This window comes from Vicugna pacos, chromosome 13 (assembly GCF_048564905.1).
Source record: "Vicugna pacos chromosome 13, VicPac4, whole genome shotgun sequence".
NCBI lineage: Eukaryota > Metazoa > Chordata > Mammalia > Artiodactyla > Camelidae > Vicugna > Vicugna pacos.
Genome location: NC_132999.1, coordinates 59,274,739 through 59,293,208, shown reverse-complemented (window position 1 = coordinate 59,293,208; position 18,470 = coordinate 59,274,739). Strand labels below are relative to the sequence as shown.

Below are 18,470 nucleotides of genomic sequence, written 5' to 3'. Positions count from 1 at the left end.
AGACTGGGCCAGCTACTGGGGACAACAGACTGCACTGCCAGGGCAAAGCTCAGGGCCCTGATTCTACCCCTGACTAGTTGACAGGCTGGAAACACCCTGGGAAGATGGGGTTGTCTCTTCTGCTGGAGTGCCAGCCCTGGAGGGCCTTCTGCGCCTGGCCAGCTTTTTGGCACACAGTAGGTGCTTGATGCAGCCCTGCAGGAGCCAAGTCAGCTGACCTGGATTCAGATCCTGAGCCCGGCACAAGATGTGCTCTTGGCTGGGTCTTCACCTCTCCCAGACCGATTTCTGTGGTAATAGGGTCTCACGGGCCGCTGGGTTCATAACTGCTGTTGTTACTTCTACAACAACACGTGTGTGTCGTAGTGACCCATTTTCTGGGTGCTTGTGAAGCCATGACATCATAGGCAAAAAAAGTCCCCAGTGTCTCTTCCAGAGAAGGCCAGCCATAGGGGCCTGGGGCATCTGGGGTGAACACTGTGGGATGGGGCTGAGCTGTGCCCCAGCCTGGGCCCCACCTACATCTCTGGCAATGGCTGGGGGGCGCTGGGGTCAGCCCCTCCAGAGGGTTGGTGGGGAGAGCCCCTTCCCGCATTAGCCCCACATGGGAACGGAGGCCCCCAAGTCCTCTACGTCTCCCTTCACTGGTCTCTGATGGGTTTGCGCGGGACATCCAGCCTGGAAGCCCACCGCCCCTGCGGACGGTGAGCAGACAGCGCCCCCTCGTGGCAAACTGTGGCTTTACCCAGATTCATTGTTGATAAGGGCTGCCCTCTCCTTCCAGAGCGCGCTTGGAATCCTGGAGGTGCTATTATTTGCAGGTGCGGTTTTGTACAATTCTTTCTCTCTCCCTCTCTCTGTGTATACACGGATTACTACTATGATCTGTTGCTGAACTGTTTGCTAGTTAGTTGCAAGAAGTTTGATCCTTCACCCCCAAGTATTTCAGCATGTTTTTTCTACAACAAGGACATCTCTTGCATAAACCAAGGTTTCAGGCATGGAACATTGGTCGAACGTAATCAAATATAAAGCCCATATTCAAGTTTCACCAGTTATCTCAGTGGTCTCCTTTACAGCAATATCCCCCTTCCTGCCCCCATTCAGGATCCAATCCAGACAGGGCATTCAGTCATCGTATCTCTTTAGTCTCCACAGATCTTCCTTGTCTTCCGTGCATTGGCATTTTTAAAGAACCCAGGCCAGTTGTTTTGTGGACCTTCCCTCAGTTTGGATTTACCTGGTGTTTCCTCATGATTTGATTCACATGTGGACTTTTGAGAGGAAGACCACAGATGGGAGGGACTGTCCTTCTCAGCACAGTGGACCTTTTTTGTTTTCAAGATGGGCAGCCTGTGGCCCAGAGAGGGCGAGAGAACTGAGGACACCGTGAAGTTCGAAATCTCCTCTAAGGGCTTAGCTGCTGTGTGACCTTGGGCAGGTGACTGCACCTCTCTGAGCTGAAGTTTCCTCATCTGTAATGTGGGGTGGTGATCTGGCCACAAAGGGCTGAGGGTGGCCGAAAGCAAGCGCTGTGTGACTGGTTTGGGGGAGTGATACACGATACCCTGGGTTCCCTCTTCTCTGCACCTCCCACCTCTCCGCTGTCCCAGGGTGAGGTGGCAGGAGATGCAGGGTTAAGCATCCGGACTCCCCTCGGCCTCCTCCCAGACTCCAGGAGAGTGAGCAGGGCCACGTCCCCCTCACAGTCTATATAGCTCAGGTGAGAGGAGCAGGCAGGCCAGGAGGGGAAAACCCAGGCCGAGGACCCAGAATTTTCCCCACACTCAGCAGGCCTAATGGGGCTGAACCCTCGTACCCCCAGCCATTGGCTCCTGAGTTCACACAGTGAGATGCTGCGGCTCAGAAAGAAACTTGGGCAGCCCTGGCAGGTCTCTGCCCCTAGAGAGGCTCCTCCGAGCCCCTGGTTTACTTGATAAGAGTGAGATCCCCCTGGAGGGGGAGGCTGGGAGCAGGTGGGCGAACAGAGTGCCCTCAAGGCCCTGGGCTCTGGGTTAGATGAAATCCACAACGTGCTGTGTGTTTGCAAATGTCAGGTTATGTTTATTATTTCAAATTTATGAAATGACACTTTAGGTGTATAAACACAGGAAAAAAGCAGAATGTAATAGACATTTCGCAGGGTCCACCTGCCAGCCACACTGGGCTCCTCCCTGCTCTGATGGCAGCGGAAGTGTTCGTTATATTTCCTCTCTCTCCTTGGGTGGAGGGAAGAGCAGGGAATCCCCTTGGGCCGGCTGGGCTTCTCCCTGGTGGGTAAATGGCTTCTGCTTTCCTCCTCCAAACCAAGAAAGCCCCCACCTCATTCATCCCACAAGTGGCCGCCTTCTGTCTGCCGGGCATCCCCTCGGATGCTGAAGATACAGCAGTGGGACGCAGCTCTCTCCTGCCCTGTCCCCCTCGCCCCTCCCTTCCTGGAGCTCCTTGTTGTGGGTCTCCCCTCTCATTCACCTCGAGGGACGAAGTTCCTCCCCATCCCAGCAGGGACTCTCCTCTGTGAGCCCCCTCTAACAAAATGGCTTGGCATCCAAAGAGCCCTGGAAACGTAGGGAAGCTTGTTAAGAGTACCCATTCCTGAAAAACAGTGAGTCTTGCCCCTCTAGTTCAGACCGTGCACCCAAATGAAATCTAAATAGGAAAGGTTAAGTAAAACCATCCAGAAGACAAGGTGGGAGGGCACCGAAGTGCAACAGGTGGGCAGATATTTCTCAGACAGGACATTAACTACAAATGACTGAGAAATTGTACTTCATTAAAAGTAAGAACTCTAGCGGGAAGGGTACAGCTCAGTGGTAGAGCACGTGCTTAGCACGCACGAGATCCTGGGTTCAATCCCCAGTACCTCCATTAAAAAGAAAAACAAAACAAAACTAAGAACTCAGGCCTCCTGGGACCGGAGGGGCAGGAGGGAGGGTGGGTGTCTTGGGCCTGCCTGGCCTCACCAGTGTCTCCCACCCTCCAGGGACGAGCCCCCGGGGACGACTGCTGTGATGACAAGGCAGCTGGGAAGTGCTGTGACCGCTGCCCTGAGGGTGAGTGGGGGACGGGGGGGAGGGTGCGGAATGAGGGGGGATTTTTGTCCTCAAGGTACAACGCTCTTGGGAGACTGGGGAGTGGGAAAGACCAGAGCCAAGGTCGCCATTGTCCCTGGCTACAGGTTTCTGAAGGCCGTCCCTTTGTGAGGTTTAATTGATGACAAGCTGCCTCTTAGGGAGCACACTGTACAGACACTGGACCACAGCCTTCATGGGCATTGCATCATCTCGGTGACCTCCCGGTGACCCCTCCTCATTGCCGTTTCGCAGATAAGGCTCCCGAGGGAGCTGCAGGTCTAACCAACTTGCCCGGGGTTACCGGGCTGGGAAATGGTGGAGCCAGCTGGGGCCGGAGCCCAGGGTTCCATGACCCCAGAGCCTGGCCTAACGGCACCCCGGCCACCCCTCATTTCCTGCCCTGTTTGAGCTGTCTGGATGATCGTGCTCTTGGGGACCAGTCTCCCTGCCCAGAGCTCACCTCCTGGAGGGCTCGCCCACCGCTGGCACCTGACTAGATGCAGGACACCATCAGGAGGTCCTGGAACAGGGATGAGCCTTGCTCTCCCCGCTGGGCAGATGGATGTACAGCTAACTGCGCTCTCCCCTCCCGGCTCCTCCTCCCTCCTCTTCCTGCCCCTCCCATCCCCCTTCCCATTCTTTCTGCCACTCATCCATCTCCCCACCCCTCCCGACCCCCTTTCCTCCACTCTGCCAGCCACATCCATCCAACAAGTGTTCACTGCTTGTTCTTATAGTGAGGTCACTTGTCACCTTTCCAGCTTTTTCTCCCTGGGCCTTTCTGCAGGAACTGCTATGCTTGGTGTCCTCTGAGCCTAGTCATGCTGTCATGCTCTGGGCCTTTTCACGTGCCTGTCCGCACCTGGGATGCCCTCCTCCACCATCTCCAATCCTGCTGTAATCCTGACACCCCTTCCTCCACGCAGTCTTCCCTCACCAGCGCAGGGCTGTGTGGCTGGCGGCACACCGCATCTCCGCAGGCCAGCAGCGGTCAGGGTTTCCAAGTGGTGTGGCCCGCAGGGCTCTGTGATTTTCCATAGCACCCACAATCCCAGCCGCAGGGAGGAAGACAGACGCTTCCTTCCCGTGTCCCCTGGCCTCCCTGACACCAGCCTGCGGGGCTTTGATGGGGAGTGGCTGAGGGGAGAGAGAGAGAGAGAGACAGCCCAGTCCTTCCACTTAGATGCGGTGACTTCGGAAGAGGGGGCTCCCTCCCCCCACGTTCCCTCTCCAAGGCCAGGTGACTGGGGGTGACTGATCACCTCAGGCTGATGTGGTGGGCGGGGCATTTTGCTGGAGTTTTATTGACACTGTGCTTCCGGGCATGCAAGAGAGGAAAAACCAAAAACCCACAAAAACCCCTTCCTCGGTCTCTCGGGGAAATTTCTGACATTTTGCCTGCCATCAGCACTCAGCTGTGTGGCAGGGTTTGCAGGGGGGCAGACTGGCGGAGGGAGGAAACTGGGAGACCTTTGAAACTGAGAAATTTCTATGTCATCGAATCCCTCCTCCCACCAGGCCTGTAACGCCCTTTCTAGCATCCTCAACAACGGATCCCCAGCTCTCTGCTTACACACCCCCAGTGATGAGGGGCTCACTGCTTAACAGTAGCAACCATTATCACTGGGGCAGCACGTACCTCACCAGCCTGTACCCGTCCTACTCTTTGATCCCTGATAGGGATCCGAAAGAGGAAACTTGGACATGGCAGGGTTCAGGGATTTGCCCTTGGTCACAGGCTAGTATGCGGCTCAGGCACGGCTCAGGCACGGCTGTGTAACTCAGAATTCTGAGCCGTCCTTCTTATTTGGTACCGCCCCCTAGCATTGCGTTTGGGGAGGCAGCAGAACCAGAATCTATCAGTGAAGAGCCCCTGAGGGGGCTACAACCCCCTTCCTCTCCTGCACCTTGCTTCCTGGCTCACCCAGACTCACTCCCCATAGGAGGGGTCTCCCTTGCAGGCGTGGGGGCGACAATGTGGAGCCAGGTCTGGTGTTAGGTGGAGAGCATGGTTTATTTGGGGCCAGGCGAGTGTCCCTCATCTGGGAACTGAGGGTTTCCCAAGGGCTGTGAGCAGGAAGGGGTAGGAGGGGGCCTTCCCAGCCCTCCTCACTCTGGCCAAGCTTGGCTGGCCCCCGGTTCCCTCCCCACCTGCACTTCTCTGTCAGGGCAACAGTGAGAACCCTTGGCCAATATCATTCGGCCCCAATTCCAAAGCACAAGAAGACAGCATCTGATGGCTCAGATGAGTCCGGACGTCCACCTCTACTCTAGTTCCCCAAGGCGAGGACTGCGCTAGACCACTGCTAGCAGGGAGGGGTGAGGGGGCAGTTCTCCAAGAAGCACTGCCAGTGGGATGAAAAGCCCTTCAGAAATATGTCTGCTGTGACAGGCAGTTTGGCATCAAGGAGGGTGCTGCTGAGAGCCGTGGGAACACACTCCTGGGGGACCTGACCTTGTTGGAACACTCAGGGGGGACTTCCTAGAGGGGATGGCCTCCTGGGGAGTCCTGAGGATGAGCAGGAGTTGACCAGGCCAGGGTCAGGAGAGGGTGCACTCTCGCCAGAGGACACGGGATATGCCAAGGCCTAGAATGGGCAAGGATGGGCCTTCAGGAACAGGGAGGGGCTTCATTTGGCAGAAGCTCAGGCTGTGAAGAGGGGCAGGGGGAGAGGGGAGGATGGAGGGCTGGTGGCCCAGACAGCGAGGAGCAGTTCTCTGTGTGGGAGTTTCTTGGGCCAAAGCAGCTGGGGCCTGGTGGCCCGGGGCTGAGCCAGAGGTGAGGGGTGGTAACAGGAATGTTAGGACAAACTTTGGGAACATCTGGAGTCAGAAAGGCACTGATCAGAGACTGGGAGGAGCAGGACAGAGGGACCCTTGGGAACCAATTCTAGGAATCACAACACCCGAGGCTTTTGTAATCATTTGTCTTATAATTCTGAAAGTGATGCTCAGGAGAGAAGACTGATGCGGCAAATGGGAAAAGAAGAAAATAGCAATGAATAAACATGCATAATTCTTTTGCTGCCTCTGCTCCAGTGCCCGTGGTCATGACCTTTCTGTTCTCTGCACAAGCCACACCCATTCCTCCCTCAGGGCCTTTGCACGGCAGTTCCCTCTGCCTACAATGCTCTCCCCAGCCCCATCACTGGAAACCCATTTGCTAATTTCTTTCTTTCCTCGCCATCTCTCTTCCCCAGTCTAGGATGTCAGCTTCATGGGAGCAGGGACCTCACCTTCAGTCTCTAAATCAGTGGCAGGCATGAAGGTGGTGGTCAGTAAAGGGGGAGTTGAATGGAAAAAGGACCCCAGCCTCAAGTTAGTCACCCTGAACCGGTGAATGTGTTTTCTGCAGCAGAGGGCCTCTAAAGTTCACCCCAGAACAGCCCCTGGTGCTGAGAGGTTAAGGGACCCAGAGAGGAGATCTGGATGGGGTCACATGATCGGGAAAGTTCCACGAGGTATTTCAGCCTGACCTGGCTGGGCACGAAGGGTTCCCAGTGGGTGGAAAGGGGATGGAAGGGGCATCTCAGCCTGCGCTGACAAATCCGTACTCATTTCCTGGGCTGAGGTTAACAAAGTACCACAGAACCCCCTGGAGGCTCCAGGGAAGGTTCTGGCCTCTCTTCCAGCTTCTGGTGGTTCCTTGGCTTGTGGCCGCAGGACTGCACCTCCCTGTGTGCATGCCTGTCTCTGTTTCCAACTTTCCCCCCTTTTACTAAGGACACCAGCCCTGCTGGATGAGGTCCCACCCTAATGACTTCATTTTAACTTGATTACCCCTGTAAAGACTCTGTCTTCCAGGAAGGTCACATTCTGAGGTACTGGGAGTTAGGACTGCAGCACATCCTTTTTTTGGGGGGGGCGTGCAGATAATTTAACCTATAACAACACTGCAGGACATCCGAGGAGTGCTAGAGAAAACGGAGAGGCCCGGCTTGGCTGGAGCACGGAGTACACGAAGTGAGTGATGTACCATAACGCCAGACCAGGAGTCTGCAGAGCGAGGCCCAGGAGTGCCTGGCTGAGGAGTCTGCACTGATTCTGTTGTCAGAACGTGTCTTTTTTTTTTTTAATTGAAGTATAGTCAGTTACAATGTGTCAGTTTCTGGTGTACAGCATAATGTTTCAGTCATACATACAAATACATATGTTCATTTTCATATCCTTTTTTATTATAGGTTACTACCAGATATTGAATATAGTTCCCTGTGCTATACAGAAGAAACCTGTACATCTATTTTATCTATAGTAGTTAGTATCTGCAAATCTCGAACTCCCAGTTTATCACTTCCCACCCCCTTTCCCCCCTGGTAACCGTAAGTTTCTTTTCTATATCTGTGAGTCTGTTTCTGTTTTGTAAATAAGCTCATTTGTGTCTTTTTTTTTCATCCCACATATGAGTGATATCATATGGTATTTTTCTTTCTCTTTCTGGCTTACTTCACTTAGAATGATGATCTCCAAGTCCATCCATGTTGCTGCAAATGCCTTTATTTTATTCTTTTTCATGGCTGAGTAGTATTCCATTGTATAAATATACCACAACTTCTTTATCCAGTTGTCTGTTGCTGGACATTGTTTGCATGTGTCAGAACATGTCTTGATCAAATAGGCACCAGGCCCTGTGATAGAGGAATGATTAGTGAGCAGAAAGGAAAAGATCTGTCCTTGAGGAGCTGACACTCCAGTAGGAAGTCTGGACCCTATGACAATTCATCTTTGAAATAAATATAAAATGACAACAGAGTTAGGTGTAAGAGGGCAAGGTACGGGGGTCTTTTCCAGTTTATAACAGGGGTGAGTGGGAGTTTACTAGGGGAAAGGGGAGGAGACCAGTCCTGGCAGAAGAATAGCTTGTGCAAAGGCCCTGGGGCAGAAGGGAGCACAGCTCCTTTGGGGGATAGGGAGACTCCAGCATGGCTAGAGATTAGAGGGCAAGGGGGATATGGGTGGGAAGGACCTCATTAACCATGGCAAGGACCTAGGCCTCTATGGTGAGAGCCATGAGAAGTCTTTGAAAGTTTTAGGCAAGGAGTGATGGGCCACAGACTTACCTCTGAAAGCCCACTGGGGAGCCACTGGAATTTACTGAGCTAGAGGATGCCAGCCACCAAGCTAGTATGTTTGAGAGGTCCTTGCATGTTATTCTAGAGCAGGAGCTCTTACCTGGGGGTCCACTGACTCCCAAGGGCCCATGAGTAGATTTCAGGGGAGCTGTGAACCTGACTGAGTTCACTTATCTTCATTAGCCTCTAACAAAATTTCCCTTTATGAGTCTCTTCCATTATGAAGACAACAAAGCACAGTCGTAATAGTAGCACCTGCAGATTTCTGTCAGTAGAAATCGGATCTTCTCATGTTACAGCTGCTGCAGGTACCATAAGATGTTGTCGGCGCTCGTCACTACTTTGAAACTCCGGTAGCTGTTAGATCTTATTTAATGAGTTTACAAAGAATCACCTGTACCACTATATCTAAAATTATTTTGTTGAAAGCTTTGCTAACTGTATTCCAACATAGCTGGGCTCCTTCATAATCCAAAGTGTTTTATTTTATGCACCTAAAAACATGATTCTGAGCAGGGTCCACAGCCTTCCCCAGAATGACTAGGGGTCACAAGAAATGTTGAAAAGCTCTGGTCTAGATTCTTTTGATTGTAACGAACAGCAGCCTAACTCACTCAGGCCCCAACAAGGCAAAAGAGAATTATTTGGCTCCGTAACAGAGCAGTCCATGGACCCATAAATCCAGGCTTGAATGATGACCTCAGGAATCCATTTCTCTCTGTCCGTGGACTCTCCTCACCTCTGTGTTGACTCCTTCTGAGGCAGACCCTGCCCATGCCCCAGCAGCCTTGGGCTTAAACTGCCTTTCAACCCTGGAATCCAAGAGTAAAGAGAGGGTCTCTTTCCTGGTAGCTCTTGTGGACCCCTCGGAGATGGGGCTCACTGGCTAGCATGGGTCACGTGCCTGTCCTGAATCAATTATATTGGCGGGGGGAATGGGGTATTCTGATTGGCCTGTCTGGGTGATGTGCGTATCCCGGAAGCAAGCTCTGGGAGGTGTGGGGCTAAACATCGCAGGATGGAATGGAGTGGGGCAGGGAAACGTCCTTGGGGACATCCAGGACACCCCCTCCCCTTTTGCCCCATGCAGTCAGTGTCAACGTCAGGCGTCTCCTGTCCCTGTACAGTGGGGGTGAGGGACTGCTGGGTGATCCGTGTGCCTCTCAGTCAGGCTGGATTAGGTGCCTTATGGTCGAGGGACTCACGTCTCCCCAGTTCTTGCAGTGAAAACAGGACTCCTGCCAGGAGTGATACCTAGGGCCCAGCCAGCGCACGCTGTATGCCCTGGGGTTCCTGCCACACTTTGTACATATTTACAATCCCTTCCATCCTTTCGACAACCCTAGGAGGTGAATCTTATTATTAACTTAATATTTATCCAATTGTTACCCAAAAAACTGGATTCGCCTCTCAGTGGGTGTTGAGCCAAAAGGCACAAGCAAGCCAAAGACCAGGAGAAGAGAGGATTTATCACGTGCAGCAAGGAAGGAGAGCTCCAGGGATCCCTCCCAAAGCAGCGTCTCCCTGAACAGCAAACTGGGGAAGGTTTACGCCAAGGGTGCGTGCGTATTTATGAAGGAGCTTGAGCAGAGGCGCATTCCGCCCGCCCGGAGTCGGGGCCAAGACAGACAGAGCCTTGCAGGTGACTGAAGTGTCGGAAAGCATCAACGCTGTCATCCCTTAGGGAAGCCGGCGGGTGAGCGCTTGAGGCTAATCTCTACCATTGAAAGAGAACTGGGAGTTGACAGCGGATACATTTTCTTTGCTATTGTTACTTCTCTTGCCTGAGAGCCGTAGTTTGTTCTTTTGTTCCCTTAAGATCATTATTACTGAGAGCTGTTCAAGGGCAAACTTTGTGGCCAGGCTTAGATCACAAAATGGTTTAGGCTAAAATGACTTCTCTATGTCAAGAAAGCCAAGCCTGGTTCTCTTTCCCCAGGGACCTCCTACCCTATCTGCTTATACAATTACTGGTGGTTTTCTTTAAATTATTGTTACTCCATGAGGCTATTGTAGCTTGCCCAAGGCCACGCAGGTGGCCAGTGGCAGCCCTGGAATCCCAGGTCCTGCTCTGCTCCCAGACTCTGCTGCGCCTCCTGCCCGCCCGGTGGCGTCAGGCAAGGTCTGCCCTCTTGGGCATCAGCGCCTCCATCACAACACAAGAGTTGGACCGGCCTGTTTGGGGGTTTAGGAGTGAGGCTGGGAAGGGCTTCACGGATGAGAGTTGCTGGGGTGCCTGGAGGCGAGGTGTTTGCCAAGGTGGCCTGGTCTGCAGCTTCTCTGTTTCTTTCCCCAGGGGTTTCCCCGAAGCAGCGGTGCGCTCAGGGGTCCTCCAGATGCAGGAAGCAGTGTGAGGCCGACTACTACCTGGACCAGAACTGCCGCTGCACGGCCTGCGTGAGCTGTGTGGGAGGTAAGGGCCGTGCCTCTCCTCCCGGGGGGTGGGGGACGGAGGTGGCGGGGAGGCAGTGACTCTGGAAGGTGGGGAGCATCAGTGCCTGTGCTCTGTACTCTGAATCAGCCCCCGGGCGCCTTGGTTTACCCTTCTGGATTTGTGAATTGATATCAGCCACGATCTTTCACATCCATAATTTTTTGAAAGACAGTTACTTTTCCTCAAGGGAGGGACACAACATTTGTTTATTTCTTCATTTATTTTTAAATAATTTTATTCTTTTGTTGTTGTTGTTAATGTAAGTACTAGGGATTGAACCCAGGTCCTCGCGCATATGAAGCACACACTCTACCACTGAGCTATACTCCACCCCCCACCCCCTGACTCTTAGGGAGGTTAAGGGCTTTTCCAAAGTTACAACATTCTGGTAAGTGGGAGCCCTGGAGTTTGAGCAGCTGCTCGGACACCGAGACCCGTGTTCCTTCCCACAGACCACAGTGCTTCCAGAAGAACGCTTTCAATAAGAGCTTTAATTGTCAGTTTCTTATTATGGGTAGTGTGTGAGGCTTGTGGCTGTCTCGTGTTTGTTTGTTGGGTTTTTTGGGGGTGGGGTGGGAACATTTGTTGGGATTCCTTGTGATCTAATAAATATTCATACTTTTCAGCATGTTTAGTATGTTTGGGGAAAAATGTGTTCTGTTTGTCACATGCAAAATTCCATCTACGCTTGTGAGATCAAGTTAATTAATTTAAATAATATGCATCCTTGTTTATTTTTGTCACCTTCACCAAGGCAGGTTTTTGAGATGGATGGGTTAAAAACGACCTCCCAATACGCTTGCTTTTCAGCAGGTTTTCTTTGTGTTCAAATGTTTTTTCTCCATATATGTCAAAACCCTGTTATGAGGTACCATGTTTGTGAGTATCATGTTATCGTGGAGAGTTGGACCTTTTCTCAACATGAAGCGTACCTCCTTGTTCCTTATGTTTGCCTTAATTCCATTTTTGTTTGGTATTAATGTTGCCATTCTTCTTTGTTTATGTTAGCATTTCTCTGGTATCTCTTTAAATTTTTAAAATTAACGATTGCATTTTATTAAATGAAAGTTCTATGCGTCCAGCACAAAAATTCCAGCAATACGGAAGTGTGAGGAGGAAAGCCAGCCCTGTCCCCTTCCCCATCAGTGATGACAGACACTTCTCTGTCCCTTTACACAGAGAGAAGACTAGGTAGGTTAGTAGCCAGATGGACTATACGCACGTAGAAAGAAGGAATCTTTAAGAGAATGGGAGCATATTATTTATGGTATTAAAACAATTACATTTAATTTCATTCAGCTGTATCGGAGGAAGAAGGAATCACAGTGAAGAAATCAAACTATCACGAGACAGTCATTCCTAGAAAAACACCTCTAAAATTAAGAAAAGAGGTTATGAAAGCCAATAGGCAGTTAGGAATCATTGAAGGGATGACTGTCTCTTGTGTCTAAAAGTCATTCTCCCTGTTTCAGTTTTGGGGTGATAGAGGGGAGACTGGCTCCCCAGAAGGAAAAATGATGTGCTTGCCTTGCCAGCCCCCCTGGCTTCTTCCTGAATTTTCTTGCTTGCATTCTCCCTTCATCACAGCCTGGGATGCTTCCGTCCTCTTCTGGAGCCCTCCATCCCCTGGCGGGTCAGCTCTACTTTGCTATTTAAGTGTGTTCGTTGTGCACGACGGGTCCATTTCCCACAGCTGCGTCGTTCCCCGGTTCCCCGTTGTGATGGACCGCTTTGTTGGTTAAGCCTCACTGTCGCGTGGACTTTTCAGGAGGGACTCCTCTTTACACCTTCCTCGCCTTCTTTCACGTTTGAGATTATTGGAATGACAGCTTGGGCAGCCGAAATATTATTCCTGGGACGTATTTTCTTTAGGACTCAGTAGGCGTAGGCGCACTGTCCTATGTGATGCATACGGCTGTGGAGGGGTCTGCAGTCAGCCTCTCTCTCCTCCTTGGTTAGTGTCTGCAAGAATCACTCTCTCTTTATCCTTGAAGATCAGAAACTTAACCAGCACATGGCTTGATATTCACTGTTTGGAAACAGTTCCTCCCGGTACCTGGTATGTCTTTTCTATCTGCAGGGTTAGTTTCTCCTTCGTTTCAGAGGAATTCACGTGGGCTTTGATCTCTGCTAAACAGATACATATCAACAGCAACTTGATGGACTCCAATTATCCTCATGTTTGACTGTGTCTGCCTTTCCGCCTGGTCTACCATCTTCATTAATTGCATTGCTATCTTGCACTCACGGGGTATCTTCTCAATCTTTTCTCCGTGCCATTCACTCAGTTTTCTGTCTAGACTCTTCTGTATCTTGTGACTCAGGGGTGGCAGGACCCCAGGCCCCGGTAGTTGATTTTCTGGATTTCTAATGATGAGGCTGTGAATTTCAGTTTTTTTTTTTTAACTTTTGCTCTGCAGTCTTCCTTCTTAGCTCATCCTTTTAAAAAACCTTCTTTGAGCTCTTCCTTTATTGAATTTATCATCTTATTAGGTCCCTTCATAGTGTGAGGCACGCCTGGGATTGCTCGTTTGCTGTAGTTTGGGTTTTTGTTGTTGCAAACTCTATTCTTACCTTTTCTAGATCTTTCTGTTTTTCTTGTCTCCCCTCCTGCCTCCCTTCCATCTTTCCTGCTATGGCATGTTGGCACACTTGCCTTGGTCTGTTTTTAATTCTTGTTCAAGCTTAGCCAGGGCAGCTGCTCTGCCCCTGATACAGTGTGAGGGATTTCTCCTTCACACCTACTCCTCCTCACTGGGCTCAAGGTTGTCTTCCCAGTTCAGAGCTTTAGCTGGGGAGTGTTACTTAAAAAAAAAAGTAATAAACCATATATAACATAGAATTTATTATTTCAACCATTTAAAAATGTAGTGCACTCATATTTGGGGCAACCATCACCATCATCCAGTTCCAGAACTTTTTCGTTTTCCCCAGGGGAAACTCTGTCCCCATTAAACACCAGCTCTCCATCACCCCCCACTCTCCATCCCAAGCCTTTGACAACTACCAGGCTACTCTCTGTCTCTATGAGTTTGACTACCTTGGGAAGTTCATGGAAGGGGAATCATGCAATATTTATTCTTTCGTGACTTATCTCACTTACCATAATTTCTTCAAGGTGCATCCATGTTGTAGCATGTGTCAAAATTTCCTTCCTTCTTTTTTTTTTTAGATTTTATTTATTTGATTTGGGGGGGTGGTTATTTATTTATCTATTTATTTTTAGAGGAGGTACTGGGATTGAGCACAGGACCTCGTGCTTAGGCACACATTCTACCACTTGAGCTGTACCCCCACCACCCCCACTTCTTAAGTCTGCATAATATTCCATTGGTTGGATCTACCACATTTTTGAGGGGGCAGGTAATTAGGTTTGTTTGTTTGTTTGTTTATCTTAATGGAGGTACTGGGGATTGAACCCAGGACCTTGTGCGTGCTAAACATGCACTCTGCCACTGAGCTACACCCTCTCCCGGATCTACCACACTTTGTTTATCTATTCATGTCCACGGACACTTGGGTTGTTTCCACCTTTTTGCTATTCTGAATATTGTTGCTGTGAACACAGTTGTACAAATATCTGTTTGAGTCCCTGCTCTGAATTCTTTTGGGTGCAACCACGACCACTATCTAATTCCAGAACATTGCTGCCTTTCCCCAAAGAAGCCCCTTGTAATAACTACGAATGGAATGTAAACTTTAATAATTATGAATCACTACATTGCACACCTGAAACTTATATAATATTGTACGTCAACTATACCTCAATAAAAAAAACAAAAGAAATCTCTTACCTCCCAATTCTCCTCTCCTGCCATCCCCTGACAACCACTAATCTACCTTCCGTCTCTATGGATTTGCATACTTTGTATATTTCCTATAAATGGAATCATACAGCATGTGGCTTTTAGTATCTGACCTCTTTCACTTTGCATAGTGTTTTCAAGGTTCATCCGTGTCATAGCATGTACCAGTACTTCATTCCTTTTTATGGCTGAATAATATTGCATTCTATGGATATAACACATTTTGTTTATCCGCTTATCAGTTGATGGACATTTGGGTTGCTTCTACTCTTTGGCTATTGTGAATAATGCTGATATGAACATTTGTGTACAAGTTTTTGTGTGAACGTATGTTTTCAGTTGCCTTGCGTATGGACCTGGGAGTAGCACTGCTGGATCATATAGTAAATCTGTGTTTAACTGTTTGAGGAGCTGCCACATTGCCTTCTGCAGCTCTGAGCTATTTTATATTCCCACTAGCATTCTATGAGGATTCCAGTTTCTCCACCTCCTCGTCAACACTTGTCATTGTCTGCTTTTTGATTCTATCCATCTTATTGGGTACAAAGTGTCCGTCATTGTGGTTTGGATTTGATGACTAATGGATGGATCTGATGACTGGTGATGTTGAACGTCTTTTCACGTACTTATTGGCCATTTGTATACCTTCTCTGGAGAAAAGTCTTCTCAAATCCTTCGCCCATTAAAAAAAAAAACTTGGACATTTTTTAGTGCAGTTTTCGATTTATAAAACAATTGAGCAGAAAGTACATAGATTTCCCATACACCTCTCCTCCACTAGTCCCCTTTAACATCTTGCACTAGAGTGGTACATTGTTATAGGTGGTGACCAATATTGCTACATTATTGTTGAAACTAAAATTCATAGTTTACATTAAGGTTCACTCTTGCTGTTGTACATTCTGCGGGTTTTGGCAAATGTATAATGACATTATATGTCCATCATTATAGTATCTTACAATGCATTTTCACTGCCCTAGAAATCCTCTGTGCTCGGCCCAGTCATCCTCCCCTCCCCCACCCCCTACCAAATTCTGGCAACCACTGTTCGCTTTACTGTCTCTGTGATTTTGCCTTTTCCTGAATGGCAAGTAGTTGGAATGCATGCCAGCTGCCCTGCCCAGTGGAAGGCCACAGCAGCATCCTTCCTCACGTGCTGGACTGTCCCTGGGGGTTATCTGTGTCCCTTCCCTCGCCCTCCCTCTGTCCCCGGTGACCCTTCTCCGTGTCCCTTAGGTGACCTCGTGGAGAAGAAGCCGTGCTCATGGAACTCCTCCCGCGTCTGCGAGTGCCGGGCGGGCATGTTCTGTGAGACATTAGTCATCAACTCCTGCGCCCGCTGCTTCCCGCACTCCGTCTGCCCGGCAGGCATGGTTGTCAAGGTCCAGGGTGAGTATCGTCTCCCTCAATCCAGGACTGCGATCTGCACCGATGCTGCCCCACCCCACCCCAGACCTCCAAACGACCCCTCCCACCCCCTCCTTCCTGTTGAAGATCACACCTCCTATCCCCATGATGTGGTGCGTGGATGCACCCAGAGGCCCCTGCTGCCTCTCCCCTGCACCTTGTGTCCCGGACTCAGAAAGGCCCCCATGGCCTGAGGCGCCAGCCTGGCTGGAGGAGGTCTTGGTTTGGTTTGAAGTTTTGGGCAGACGTTTTCTGATAAACAAGAAGGAAACCTCAAGTTTCTGTCCTGGGAGAGTTTCCTGGAAGATTAGGGCTGGTTTTCCCCGTTTCACAATCAAGACATTGGAGTTAGAGGCTCCAAGAGACTGGGCACCAGGCTCAAGACTGAGAAATGGGTTTCTTTCCCAATTTGCTGTGTGACCTCAGGCAACTTCCTTACCTTCTCTGGGCTTCTAATGTTCTGACAATACAAGGAAGCCTGTGATCAGAGTAGAGATAAGGGCTGCAGATCCGGTGTGGGTGGCATCGAGAGAGTGCCTTTTAGAAGGGAGGCATGGGGAGTGGGTGGGCTTTGGACCACAGCCCAGAAGAGGGGCCACAGTGACACAGAGGGCTTGGGAAGAGAGGGAGCCGTGTCCGCTGGGGAGAATGGTGCCCACATGGAGCCTGTGACCCCCTCCCCAACCTGATCCTTTTCCAAAGCCCCCCTCCCCCACGCCCTCCCCACCATCACGTTCCTTCCCTCCCTCTCCTCACCCCCACAGCCAGCCCCTCCCCCAGTCCCATAGATTTTGCCCCCCAATTCTTTCTCCTGTTCCCCACCCCTAATTCCTCCTCTCAGAGCCACCCTTGCAAAACCAAGTCTGATGGTGTGTGTGTTTCTCTCACACACATACCAGCTAAAACACTTGATATCTTCTCATTACTCTGATGATAAGGACAGGATCCTTTGGCAAAAGAGAACAGGATTTTTAGGGGCCTTTTTTTTTTGGTCTGTGTGCCCTTTGGCATTTCTAGGTGGCTGGCTTGCTGGGCTTCCATGTCCAGGAAATATGAAACAAGGAGAAGATGCAGGGGACCCACCACCCCACCATGTCATTCCTGGGTCCCAAGGCCCCTCACTGACCTGCCTCCCCCCTCCACCTTTCCAAGTCTTCTCTGCTTTATATTCACATCCAAGGCTTTTAGCTGTACTTGGTGGGAGGAATGGAGAAAATGGCACCCCTTCTATCTTCCCAGAAGCAGAGTCTCAAGGACGTGATCCTGGACATGACTCTACGTGGGTGGACCCTCCTTCTTCCAGCCCCAGCCTTCAGCACCAGCCTCTCACTTTCTGTCTTCCCTCTGGTCCACTCTTCTTTCTGTTCCAAGGATGCCCCATGCTTGTCCCTCTACCAGGCCTTCGCACATGCTGTTCCCTCTCTCTGGAACACCCTTCCCTCCCCATGCACATCGTCAACTTCTACTCAGCCTTCAGCTTTCCATCCGAACAATGCCTCCTGACCTCTCACGGGTCACATCTCCTTATCCCAGGGCATCCTTTCCAGCTGGGATATGAACACTTGTGTCTGTCTTGGTGTGATCAGTGCTCCCTCCCTCCCTCCCTCCCAAGGCTGTAGCTCCGTGAAGGCCAGGACCACCCCCTTGTACTCACTGTTATCTCCCCGCTGCCTGATCAAATGCCAGGTGCCCAATCTGCTGTTCGTTGATGTTTGCTGAATGATGTGACAGGGAAATCAGATGTGGGGCTGGGTGGGTTTCAAATCGGGCCAGATTCTCATGCAGAGTGCTCCATGAAGGAACACTCAGAAGCCCACCACCCACAAGCCGGGGCAGGTGGTGGAGTGGAAGACACTCTGGACTGGGCATCCGATACCTGGGATTTTGTGCAGCCTCGTATCTGTGGGGCATGTTCCCACCCCTCTCCGGTTTTCAGTCTCTGCAGCTGCAAAATGTGGAGGTGTGACTGGAAGGCCTTGTAGGGGGCGCCTTTCCAGCTCAGGAACTCTTGCATCTCCACGAAAGATAGGCTTGAGTTCTGTTGCTCCAGCTGGTGAGTCAGCTCCTCCTGGCAAGGCTCTCTCGGAGGTGCTCCTGTATCTGCCACATGGTGGCGCCAGAGGCCTCTCGTCCAGCTGCCCAAGGCTGTACCACTGGCCACATGTGGCCATCGAACACTTAAAATGTGGCCAGTCACACTGAGATGTGCAGTCAGTATAGAATATGCACTGGATTTCAAATATTTAGTATAAAAAAAGAATGTAAAACATCTCCTTAGTTTTTTTCATCAATTATTTTTTATACTGACTACCTGCTGGCCTAGTATTTTAGATAGATTGGGTTAAAGAAATGTATTGTTTAAACTAATTTCACTTGTATCTTTTTACTTTTAAAAATGTGGCTGCTAGAACATTTAAAATGTCATGTGTGATTCTCACCATGTTTTATTGGACTGCACTTCTTTAGGAGTGCTTCAACCTCTGGCTGCCAAACCCTGATTAACTTCTAGATTCCTCTGTGGGCTCTCCCACCTGGCAACTCTCTGGGCCTCAGTCTCTCTGGCTGTAAAATGGAAAGTAGTTTTCACCTCGGCTCAAGCTTATCTCTAAGCCTTACGCTAAGACCTTGCATGGGCTTTCTCCCCTGAAAATCTCCAGACTCCAGAAGACTGAATTGGCCC

The 18,470-nt window shown here is 50.3% G+C and overlaps 1 protein-coding gene and 1 non-coding gene across 5 annotated transcripts in view; one reads left to right on the top strand and one right to left on the bottom strand.

Moving 5' to 3' along the window:
* The window catches only part of TNFRSF8 (TNF receptor superfamily member 8), a 64,006-nt gene that overhangs the window by 11,219 nt on the left and 34,317 nt on the right, over nucleotides 1–18,470 (top strand). For 3 of the 4 annotated variants that reach the window (XM_006197020.4, XM_072975368.1, XM_072975369.1), the window contains 3 exons: nucleotides 2,984–3,053; nucleotides 10,440–10,556; nucleotides 15,620–15,772. In XM_006197020.4, coding sequence (XP_006197082.2) covers nucleotides 2,984–3,053; nucleotides 10,440–10,556; nucleotides 15,620–15,772 — 340 coding nt within the window. Of the gene's footprint in view, nucleotides 1–784; nucleotides 822–2,983; nucleotides 3,054–10,439; nucleotides 10,557–15,619; nucleotides 15,773–18,470 lie in introns of all 4 variants that reach the window. The other variant, XM_072975370.1, reaches the window with a different exon arrangement.
* TRNAM-CAU (transfer RNA methionine (anticodon CAU)) lies at nucleotides 10,836–10,908 on the bottom strand. The gene has a single exon. It is a non-coding gene; the product is annotated as a tRNA-Met (tRNA).